This window comes from Orycteropus afer, unplaced genomic scaffold, assembly GCF_000298275.1.
Source record: "Orycteropus afer afer isolate SDZICR_OR568_19922 unplaced genomic scaffold, OryAfe1.0 scaffold00119, whole genome shotgun sequence".
Lineage (NCBI taxonomy): Eukaryota > Metazoa > Chordata > Mammalia > Tubulidentata > Orycteropodidae > Orycteropus > Orycteropus afer.
Window position 1 is genome coordinate 1,092,932 of NW_006921706.1, and position 12,195 is coordinate 1,105,126.

General features: G+C 39.1%; 1 protein-coding gene across 1 annotated transcript in view; it reads right to left on the reverse strand.

Moving 5' to 3' along the window:
• The window catches only part of SCIN (scinderin), a 103,800-nt gene that overhangs the window by 22,151 nt on the left and 69,454 nt on the right, over positions 1-12,195 (reverse strand). The window contains exons 5-9 of the mRNA XM_007944063.2: positions 11,673-11,765; positions 8,445-8,577; positions 7,957-8,045; positions 6,901-7,116; positions 3,010-3,131 (exon numbers count right to left, since the gene is read on the reverse strand). Of these exons, the coding sequence (XP_007942254.1) occupies positions 3,010-3,131; positions 6,901-7,116; positions 7,957-8,045; positions 8,445-8,577; positions 11,673-11,765 (653 nt within the window). The remainder of the gene's footprint in view (positions 1-3,009; positions 3,132-6,900; positions 7,117-7,956; positions 8,046-8,444; positions 8,578-11,672; positions 11,766-12,195) is intronic.

A 12,195-nucleotide genomic window follows, 5' to 3' on the forward strand; every position in this document is an offset into this window, starting at 1 on the left:
TGCCTAAGGCACTTGACTGCTAACCAGAAGGCTGGCGGTTCAAACCCACCAGCCACTCCTTGGAAGGAAGGTTAAGCAATCTACTTCCATAGTGATTACTGCCTCGGAAACCCAAAAAGGGGTCGCTATGAGTTGGGTCCAACTCGATGGCACATAACAACAACAACAGCAACATCATGCTGACAAATCCTTCTCTGCACCTCCCTGAGCACATGGCCGTGGGGAGAAGCAGTTGTGTGGGCTGGTCCTCAGCAGGGCCTGTTACCCCTTGTCATGTCTTAGCCACATCTACTGTTTCCTGGCCTTTATACATTTTGCTTGTTTTCTAAAGGAAAAAAAAAAAAATTTAATTCAACCAACTAATTTAAACAACATCACCAAGTGTTTGCTTCTATTTTGTACTCATTGATTTTTTCCCCCTGGAGTATTTCAAACAGATATCCTGAATAACATCCCCAAACTTTTGCCTCCTGACATTCTCAATAAAGACTTCAGTATTTATCTTGAGCACCTCTTCCTGACAGGTTCTTGTCAAAGTGACCATGTCCCCATCCACATAGATTAAAATTAACTTGTTTTATGGATGTATTACCCAAGATTTCCACTATCATCGAGACATAACACAATCTATCTTTGCCTCTAATTTTGAAACCCAATGCCTGGGAGCTTTGGTGGCATAGTGCCTAAGGCACTTGACTGCTAACCAGAAGGCTGGTGGTTAGCCACTCCTCAGAAGGAAGGTTGGGCAATCTACTTCTGTAGTGATACTGCCTTGGAAACCCAAGGAGGCATTGCTATGAGTTGGGTTTGACTCAACAGTCCATAACATCACCACCACCAGGGTCAAACAAAGCAATCTACTTTGTCTGACATGTTTTTGTTTTTAAATAAATCTGTGGTACTTACTGCTCATTAAAAATAAATGCTCCATGAAAGTGGAATTTACTGCTTCAAGAGATCCATCAGCGTCATTGTTCAGTGTCTGGGTACTTTCAATCACCGAACAAAGAGATCAATGCGCACATGGCCTTTCTCTTATCTTTTAGAATACAAGTGGTTCCAGAAATTCAAAGACAAATTTGTGTACTTGAAAGCTGATTTAATTTTGATCTTTCATCTTTAACTCTACCACCTGGACTTAACCTTTTTAATTCTTGCATCGGATTATCATATAAACTGAAAACTTTCATACCTACACTACGTGGCTGCATTCAGGCCTTCAAATTAAACAGACCAATACACCAAAGTTTGAAATATTGCTTCACCACTTACAAGAGTTGTAACTTGGGGTTAAGTTACATGAACTGTCTGATTCCCTTTTCAGAAAATAGGCTGGTTGTGAGGAAGAGAAATAGTGTGTGGAAACACCTAGCACTTTGCTGATATAAAGGTCCTGCTGAACAAAAGATTGCTAATAAGCACAGATAAACAGCTAAATTCATCCATTGCAGACAGAGTGACAGGATACAGAGTGGCTGTGGGGTTAGAAATATCACTTGGTGCAGTGGTTCTCATTAATGCAGTGGTATACATTGGAATCTCAGGGGTCTCACTCCTGATTCTGATTTATTTGGTATGGGATAGAGGCCAAGTATTTGTATTTGTGAAAAATTGTCCAGGCTTTTCCAATATGCAGCTAGGGTTTAGAATTATTGCCTAAGGCAGTGCCTGTCAATTATTAAAGTATATATGACTCATCTGGGGATCTTGCTAAAATGCAAGTCAGGGAGAAGCTTGAGAGTTGCTGTTTCTAACAAGCTCCCAGGCAATAACAATACTGTTGGTTTTCAGACCCCCTTTTGGGTAGCAAGAACCATCTCATCTCCTGAATTTGGTTATGCACATGGCACTGAGCAGCGTAAGTGGTCAACTACGAAGACAGACATGTCTGTCATCTAGTGATTGCCATCACCACATATGCAAAGGTAGGATCCTGTCCCCAGCCTTGTACTTTCTACCCACCTACCCACCCCTTTCAGCTATAAGACTGTTTTTTTTTAGAATTCTTTTCTTTTTTTTCCAGTCTTCTCAGCAATATTCTATTTTACCTCATCCCCAAAACCCACACCCATCAAATTGATTCTGACTCATAGTCAGACCCCCTTGGGTTTCCAAGGCTGTAAATCTTTATGGAAGTAGATTGCCTTATCTTCCTTCTGCAGAGCTGCTGGTGGGTTTGAACAGCTGACCTTCTGGTTAACAGCTGAATGTCTTACCCACTACGCCACCAGAGCTCCTTTATTCTAGCTGATTACACTTGATAAAATCAAATAAAAACCTGAAAGATAAAAATGTTAGATAATACCACATTATCTGACTTTTCCAGAATTCCTCTCCTTTTGATAGTATATGTACTTAAATTACTTGATTGGACATTTGATCCTCCCACCTTTAGCAGGCCCTTGTTACTGATTCAAACTAAGTAAACTAAATCTTCCATTAAGTCAAATCATTACACAAATTCATAGAAGATATAGATATACTGCATGATAATCTCCATCATTGACCTGAATTTCACAGGCACAAAGAATAAGAACACATTGATTTGAGGTTTCTAGGGTATGAAATGGAAGCAGAAATCATATCCCTTACAGAGTTAGCCTTGCTGCAACTTTGCAACTGCAATTCAGGATGGTCCTTGGTGAGCTTTAACAATAAGAAAATGTGGTCCATAGACCAGATGGAATTTTTCCCTGCATCAAAGATGATTCAACTATGTGTCCACTAACAGCACACTACAGTTTTGGATATCAGAATCTTTTTCCTAGAATAGAGAGGGTGATTTTTTATCTCATCACCTCATCACCTCATGTCCATGGACAGCAGGTACAAAACATACTCAAAGTCATGTCCAAAGAAAGTCTGATGAAGTGTATCTTTATGCATTCTATACAAATCTCACTGGGGTTACTGTAGGATTATTCTACCATGTACTGCATGCAATTTAGTACTCTGGAGTGCAATGTGAACTCTATAAAACTTGAGATTCTCTCAAAGAGGGAAACTTACCATGTGTAGATAATCCGTCCTGTGGGATAAGTGTACAGTATAATGTAGCAGTCACCCCCATAAAATTCACCATATGAGTTTTGGTCTATTGGGATCCGACCATTATTTTCTACTCGCCAAATCTGGAAAGAATTGAAATATGTACCAAAATTAAGCTTTTCTTGATCCTATAATACTTTTCATAAGCTTTATATAATTTTCAGTTTAGACCTAAGAATAATTTTTTTAAAAAATTATTGTCGTAGTAATGATTCCAGCTCATAGAGACCTTAGAGGGCAGAGCAGAATTGCCCCATAGGATTTCCAAGGCTATCAACCTGTTTATGGAAGCAGACTGCTACATCTTTCTCCCACAGAATGGGTGGGTTTGAACTGCAGACCTTTTGGTTAACAGCCAAGCACTTAACCAGGGCTCCACCAAGGCTCCTACATCTATAATAACAAACTCTTTTTCTCAGTTTTGGTTATTATGAATAGTGCTGCTATGAACATTCTTGTACAAGTCTTTTGGTGGACAAGGGCTGCTTTCTAGCACTATTCCTGTCTCTTCAGTATTTTTTTTTTTTTTTTAATATTCTATTATGTTTTGGATGAAAGTTTACACAGATAATTAGATTCCCATTCAACAATTTATACAGATTGTTCTGTGATGTTGGTTACAATCCCCATCGTATGTCTGCACTCTCACCAATCCACTGCACCTATCCCATTTCCATCTGTCTAGTTGCCTTTCCCCTCCTTGCCTTTTCATCTTTGCTTTTATATAAATGTTGACCGGTTCCCCTCATATATTTGATTATTTAAAGGAACACATTCCTCATGGGTGTTACTGTTTATTTTATAGACCAGTCTATTAATTGGCATAAATGTGACCTCCAGGAGTGGCTTCAGTTCCAGGTTAAAAGGGTACCTTAGGGTGATAATCTTGGGGGTTCCTCTAGTATCTATCAGTCCAGTAAGTCTGGTCTTTTTTATGAATCTGAGTTTTGTTCTACATTTTTCTCCCATTCTAACTGTGTCTACTGTGTCCCTGATCAGAATGGCAGGTAGTAGTTGCTGGGAATCATCTACTAAGGCTAAAAGAGGCTGCATTGGCCATTAGTCTTAGGGACTAATTTTTTCCTTCAGTCTTTTGTTTCCTTCACTCTTCTTTGCTCCAGATAGGAAATAACCAACTTTTAAATTATTTTTCTGACCAGTTTAAAAATTAAGCAAAGTGAAAGAGTGTTATCAATCTGGAAATTTGTTTATTGACTTTAGAAGTGCTTATATTTCTTTTGTATCCACCACAGTATTTAGTTCTGCTCTGAGCCTATTGGTTATAAATACCTATTGATTAATCAATTGGTAAAAATAGCATGGCACTCTAGTGGAAAAATGGACATTTCAACTTTATAATAAAAAGTTTTCATCAGGAATGAGATAATAGTGTGTATTTTTTTTCTTTTTCCTGGTGCTATAAGACATGTTGTTGTTATGTGCCGTTGAGTCAGACCCTACTCATAGCGACCCCTCCTTGGGTTTCTGAGGCAGTATCACTACGGAAGTAGATTGCCCCATCTTCCTTCCGAGGACTGGCTGGTGGTCTTGAAGACATGAGACTATAATTTTTTCCCAGTCAAAAGTTGGCAGATTTTGACCAAATAAGAATGCCTTTTTTTTTTTTTTTTCCTTTTTTGAAAAGGGACCACCCAGGCATGAGACTGGAAGGGTATGACAAGGGATAAAAGCAGGCAGAACCAGTTTTTATTCTATCTCCTCATCCTCATCACAGATTAAAGACACTCAGTTTGGAGAAATGAGAGTTGTGTAAATGAAACAAGAGAGTAACATATGAATGAGGGGCTGCCAGACACTGATATACTCACAAACACCCTCTTCCTGCCTGGGTCTCAGCAGAGCCTTTGCCGTGACATGTGGCAATTAGCTAGTGGAGAGAGCAATGCAGCACTTCCAGAGAGAAATCTTCTCAAGCCATCCAGTAAGCACAGGAGAAAGGGCAGCACTGCCTCACTAAACCGAAGAGCCGTCAGAGCCCCTGAGTGTCAGAAGCCCTGGGACAGCATAGGAGGAAGACATCTCAGCGATCCTGTGGCCAAAGATTGAGATTTCAGCCTGGCACATAGCCAGCACTGAGGAGCCAAGTCAAGTCTGCCCCACTGGCCCTCAAGCTGCGCCACCTATGCTGAGTCTCAGGAGAGGATGCCTCACACTGGAGCCAAAAAGACTCAGGCCCAGAAGTAGATACCCTTCCAACTAACCCTAAGGGGCACTGGTGACTTTCTCTGTTGGCATCTCTCACCCTCAAAACCCCTTCCCTGCTTAGATTCACACTTCATGTCTTTGAAAAGAGGAAAAAGTATCTCCCAAATTTCTTGAGTGTATACTTTGGTCCAGGAGCTCTGCTGGCATAATATGTAAGGTATTTGACTGCTAACCAGGAAGTTGGTGGTTCAAACCCACCAGCCACTCCATGGAAGGAAGAGTGGGTAATCTACTTCCATAAAGATGTACTGCCTTGGAAACCCAAAGGGGGTCACTATGAGTCAGAATCGACTTGATGGAAGTGAGGTTTTTTTCTTTTCTTTTCTTTCTTTTTTTTTTTTTTGTATTCTTTGGTCCAGGCATGCGGCAGGCCCTGGGAATATAGAAATAAAATATGTAATTCCTGCCCTCAAGGAACTGAGAGGTCTGATAGGGGAAACCTTTAAGTAAATGAACAATTCTGTGATACCTATATGATAAATTCTGTGAAAAATACCATTTAAGGGTTCAGCACAGACTATGGCCATTTATGAGCACAGAAAAGGCTAGTTCAGCAGACAGCAGGCATTTAGGATGAGGTATGGCTTGTGGCTTGAATGAGTAAGTAAGGAGGGGTAAGGATGTTAGCCAGGTGGTGGAGAAGGCCACTGGAGGCAGTGGAAGGGTGAAGCAGGAAGGAAGGTAAGTGTGAAATCACGGATGCCTTCAGGGTATGGCTGAATATCAAGGTTTTCAGGAAGACTATGAGTCGGGGCCGACTCGACAGCAAACAACAACAACAACATGGAGAGCTCTGGTAGCACAGTGGCTAAGGCACTTGACTACTAACCAGAAGGCTGGTGGTTCAAACCCACCAACCACTCCTCAGAAGGAAGATGGGGCAATCTACTTCCGCAGTGATACTGCCTCGGAAACCCAAGGAGGAGTCGCTATGAGTTGCTCCAACTCGATGGCACATAACAACAACAACATGGGGAGCCATGAAGATATCATTGAATGGAAAGTAACATTACCCAGTTCTCAGTAAGTCAGATGACTAAAGAGTAGCTTGGGTGTGAGAAGTCTTGAATCAGAGAGAATGAGCAGGTGAATTTTATCATTTGTTTTCTAAAATGAAATAATCAACAAATTCATTTCAAGTGCTCTTTTTGAAAAAGAGAACGTAACTGTTTTCAACATGTAACACATGCCCAATTAGTTTTTGTGAACAAATATCCTATACATCAAGGTAGGTAGACAAGCTAATAGTAGTTGGTACATTCATAGCACAACACACCTTCACTGGCTCATCCCAGACATGGGCTTTCTGAGAGCAGGAACAATCCTGGACTGGAAACAAGACAGTTGGATTCCACTGTCTAGTCTCTAAGATGATATGATAATGAGGTGATTTGAAAACAATTACCAATTTCTTGGAATCTCATACTTCATATTTGTAAACTGAAGATCACACAAATTCTCTTCCAGACTTAAATCATATGATTTAGTATGCAGTCTTGAACCATCTTCATTATTAAGTAAAATTTGCATTTTGTAAAGTTTACAGTTGCCTAAGTTACAGTGTCATGTACACTGGCATAAATGAGCTTGATAAAAACAAGCAAACAAGCAAAGCCAGGTTACTACCTGCACTGTCCCAGAACCATCATCCACCATATTGTGCTGGGCGGCCATCTGCGGAGAACTATGTAATTGTGAGGCATCGAATGGAATTTGCTTGATTTGAGCCACTTTCTCTGTGACGTACACTTTCCCAAAGCCATCACTCTGATCTTTATCTCGCCAGTCCTTGAAGAACTGCTTGAAGATTGGTGTTTCACCTCCTTCCGGAAGAACCTGAATCTGAAATTTAAAAAAAAAATCATAATAGTAAACAGGGAATTAAGGGATTGAGGGAAAATAATGTAGTAGTGGAGAAAAGATTTTACTGATAATGAAAATACTGTCTACGTTTCTGTGATTACAGATTTTAGCTCAGATGCTAGAGTATCCTTTTAAAAAATGAATGAAAAAAAGAGAAAATTATCAAATATGAAGCTATAATAATCCAGTCTTGCTTTCCCTCACAACTTAAGGTATTGCCACAAGAGTCAGATGTTTGAGATGAGAAAAAATTCTTTCACATGTATCACTGCAAATCAGGTAAGACTGGTGGTTTTTTTTGTTTTGTTTTTTTGCTTTAAGTTCACAAGAAGTCTGTGACCTGGAAGAAATTATCTCATTGTGTTACTTGTGCCAGCACATACCAATGAAGAGAGCAAACAAGGCTGAGAGATTCAGAAAGGAAACGAGTAACTGGCCAATGTCAAGGTTGATCTTGATGAAGCCAAATGTTATCTGAGTTTTAGTCTATGTCTGCACACTTTGCTGTAAGGAATCACTGATAAGTGCTTTTAGTTAATTCAGCTGTGGTTGATTATCTTGAATTAAAGGTTGTGGAGGAAGTGATGGATTCTGTTTCTCCTCATTCACCCTTATTGAGAGTCTGATCTCTTCTGCAAAATTCTGTCCCACACACAGATTAAATTCTAGGAATATAGATACCTGAGATTGCACAAATTCATGTGAAAAATGACTTCACATGCATACATTACTTTAAGTTAAATTCTTTCAAGAATTTTATGGAGATGCCATGGTCTCCATGTGTTTATTTTTCTCTAGCCAGTTCACTTTGCCACGTACTTGGGTATTACTGGAATAACTCATTTGCTCTAGGAATTCCTCTGCTGTCTTCATTGCAGCCTTTCTCTCTTCAGGATTAGCATCCTTACCTAAAGTATAAGGCAAATTAAAGAGAAACACAGATACGACTATGAAATACTTGCATATCAAAAATACACAACTGTAATTTAAATACAGCACTGTGATGGTGGCAAAATATTTTATAGTACATTGAACAGATTTAATATACAGTAATGAACACCATTTATAAAAATACTCTTTTTGTATTGCTCAAATAGTTAAATCGTTAACCCTCTAATCCTTGGCTAATGATGTCTGTAGGAAAACAACCATAATTTTGATGGCTGCATTGATGGGAGCTATTTATAGACCATATCTCAGAAAGCTTAGCTTTTAAAAAAAAAAAAATTTAGAAAAAATGTTTTCTTTATGCTTCTGAGGAAATGCCTATAAATCTGAAATGCAACAACGTCAATGGCGTCTTTTACCTTTCCATACAAAAATTTGTTTTGCAGCACCATGGTCCAAAATAAAGCATTCTTCAGAAAGCAGCATTGCCATGGAGAAGGGGTTTTCTTCTGCCACCAAAGTCACTCTCATGGATCCACTGGCATCTGAAACCTAATATGAAAACCATGAGCCCCAGACTTCTTCTTTGAGAAGATAAAAATGGTAGAAATTTATTATGGTGATGGTTGTACAACTCTGTAAATGTATTAAAAAACTATTGAATTTTATACTTTAAATAGGTGAGCTTTATCATATACAAGTTATATTTCAATACAGCTATTTCAAAGAACAAAACCAAACAAAATATTCAGGAGCCCAGAAAGGTCTTTCAAAAGTAAAAAAAAAAGTTCTTTGTAATAAAAGAACTATTAATAACAAAGTTGTTTAGACACAGTGCCTAAAATCTGTGGGAAACCAGAAAATAACAGTGAAAACAGTAACATCCAATGTTTATTGAGATCTTTGCAAGTACTAGCAAGAAGTTACCATTTTTATATTATTTTTATCTTTCAGTGTTTGTAGCAATTCTTTTAAATGGATAATAGTCTTATACCCACTATATGCACACATGAAAACTGAATTTTAACATGTATTCATTCAACATTTACTGAGTGCCTTTTAAGAAAAAGCTTGTAAAGCATTTAACTCTGTGAAGGGAACATTTTACTGAAGATAAGATAAGCATGTGCTGAACAAGGCACTGATATGTTATACTTTATGCCTACAGATTTTTTCAATGTCTATTTTTCCCAGTGTTGATTCTGTAATTTAAGTATACTTTGTATAAATTATCAAAGTAAATTTCCTCAGTGAGAAATAAAATTGCTATTTACCTAGACTTTTAAGGTTTGACAATGACTACAATGTATATATTTTTTAAATATTTAGCTGGTTTTAAAAAGTTGAAGGTGATTTTAATGTGCATTAATGAAAAAGGGCCCTCCCTTGACCAATGGTGAAATTACTCTGGTGGCGGAGTGCCTAAGGTATTTGACTGCTAACCACAAGGCTTGCGGTTCAAACCCACCAGCAACTCCTGGGAAGGAAGATTAGGCAATCTACTCCCACAGAGATAACCGCCTTGGAAACCCAAAGAGGGGGTCGCTATGAGTGGGATTCGACTCCATGGCAGTGAGTTTGCTTTTTGGTTAGTATTTTAGTTTCATGCAATATATCATCATTCCACCAGGGGGAGCCATGTTTCAGAATTAACCTTTCCTCGCTGAACTATTTCTTCAGTCCATAGTGCTGTCCAAGAAGGAAAAGAGTTTTGTTGGGTGATGCAAAATAGAAGATATTTATTAAGCTAGTTTAAAAAGCTCAGGAAAGAGTAGTAAGAAATAAGCAGCTACAAAGTATTCAGATAACAATTTCTGTGTAGTTTATGTTAAACTTCAGTAGCAGAAATGGTAAGCCTGTCTCCCTTTGCCATCTAAGAACAGCCCACTTCCCCTTTATAAAAAGGAACTCTACCTACACCAGTTCGTAATTTAGTCTTCATTTAAATCACAAAGTTTAAGATCCTTTAAACCAAATGCCATGGCTACCCTATAGAGCTATTCATAAGGTTTTCACTGGCCAATTGTTTGAGAAGTGCATGGCCTCTTCCTTCTTCTGAGTCTGTCCTAGCCTGAAAGCTCCGCTGAAACCCATCCGCCAATGGTAATCCAGCAGGCATTTTGCAACACCGGTGGCATAGCCTCCAGCCCCACAGCAACAGGTAAGCCACCACTGGAGGACAAACTGACAGACAAGGTCGTCTTCCTTGTTCTTAACCCCTCTGCACCTGTCTACCTCAGGCCCTGGCCTTAAAATAGGGCCACCCCAAGCGAAAGCACCTAACAACTAGCACCACCACCACCACCCTACAGGGGCAGAGTAGAACTGCCACATAGGGTTTCTCCAACGTTGTAAATGTTCATGGAAGCAGACTGCCTCATCTTTCTCCCACAGAGGCTGGTGGGTTCAAATAGACAAACTTTCCGTTAACAGCCAAGGGTTTAACCACTGTGCCACCAGGGCTTCTGAAGGTCCCTCAAAGAACAGCAAATCTAACTCCTTTCTGTTCCAGATGAGGAAACTACAGATTTCTGCAGGGAGATTATGACCTGCTGCTAATCACAAATGTAGAAAATTGTAGGGGGCAGAGGGAACACTTGCAGGTCCCATTTTAGCAATCTCCTTAACTGGGATATCTTGTGGAGTTTGTCATCCCCACCAGCAATAAAACCATAAAATTATAGAGCTGGAAGGAATCAGAGTAATTACCTAATTAAATCTCTCCTCTTCTCTCTCTCTCTCTCTCTCTCTCTCCTTGTGCATAAAAAAACTAAATCTTAATGGTTACATTTTGCCCAAGGTCGTAAAGCCAGTTTTTCCCCAGAGCCATCAAGGAATAAAGTTCTAGGACCCCAATGCACAGCACAGGGCTTTTTTCATTCCACTTCCTCCCTGCTATTTGGTTTGATAGCTTTGCTATTTTGTAACAGAGAAAGCCTTCTTTCTGGCTAAATAAAATGTTTTTATACATGAACATTTTATACATTTATTAAGATTTTTTTAAGAAAAAGCTTGTAAAGCATTTAACTCTTTGAAGGGAACATTTTACTGAAGATAATATCTGAAAATATATTAATCCATACTGTTGTTGTTTAAGGAGCTCTGATGGTGCAGTGGTTAAAGCATTCAGCTGCTAAACAAAAGACAGATGGTTCTAACCCATCAGCCACTCAGCAGGAGAAAGATGAGGCAGTCTGCTTCGATAGAGATTTACAACCTTGGAAAGACTATGAGGAAGTTCTACTCTGTCCTGTAGGGTTGCGCTATTAGTCAGAATTGACATGATGGTAGTGGGTTTGGTTTTTTGGAATCTTAACAAAAGCAGATCACCAGCCCTATCTTCCTCAGTACCACTGGGTGGGTGTAAACTGCCAACCTTAGGTTAGCACCAGAACAGCAATAACATACCATTTTTATTTATGTCACAGCAATAACTTCAGTTATTATTTGTTGTTTTAAACAAAAATAATGAACAGTAGTTAAAAGAATAATGAATACATGGGAGCAAGAAACCTATTGGACCTATACATTTCTCTTTGAGGATCATGAAAGGAACCTTCAACTGTACAAAAACTCCCTCCTGTTCCTGCCCTATCCAACCACATTAAACCAGTAAAAACAAAAGAACTAAGTGACCCTGAACTCACCATGTAGAGTTTAGCCATTTTCCTGTTAGTTATGTCTGCTTTGATATCATCATCATCATCTCCATCTGGAAGCTCTGGCTTTTTCCCTAAAACCTAAAAAAAAAAAAAAAAAAAAGTGAGCAAACGAAAGATAAACACCTCTAGGTAAAGGGCACTCGGAAGGAAGTTTGGGCAATCCTACTTCCATCGTGACACTGCCTCGGAAACCCAAGGAGGGGTCACTATGAGTCGGGTCTGACTCGACAGCACATAACAACAACTGGTGAAGGGCACATAGAGTTCATAAGTAATAATAAAATATGTTATATTTATAAAGACATAAGATATCTGTAATTAAAGTTATCAGGCTCACAACAAACACATGAAGACATGTGCACAATCATTAGCCATTAGAGAGATGCAAACCAAAACAACAATGAGATACCATCTTGTCCCAGCACTAATAGCAAAGTTCAATAAAAAAGAAAATAACAAATGCTGGTAAGGATGTGGAGAGATTGGGATTCTCATACATTGATGGTGG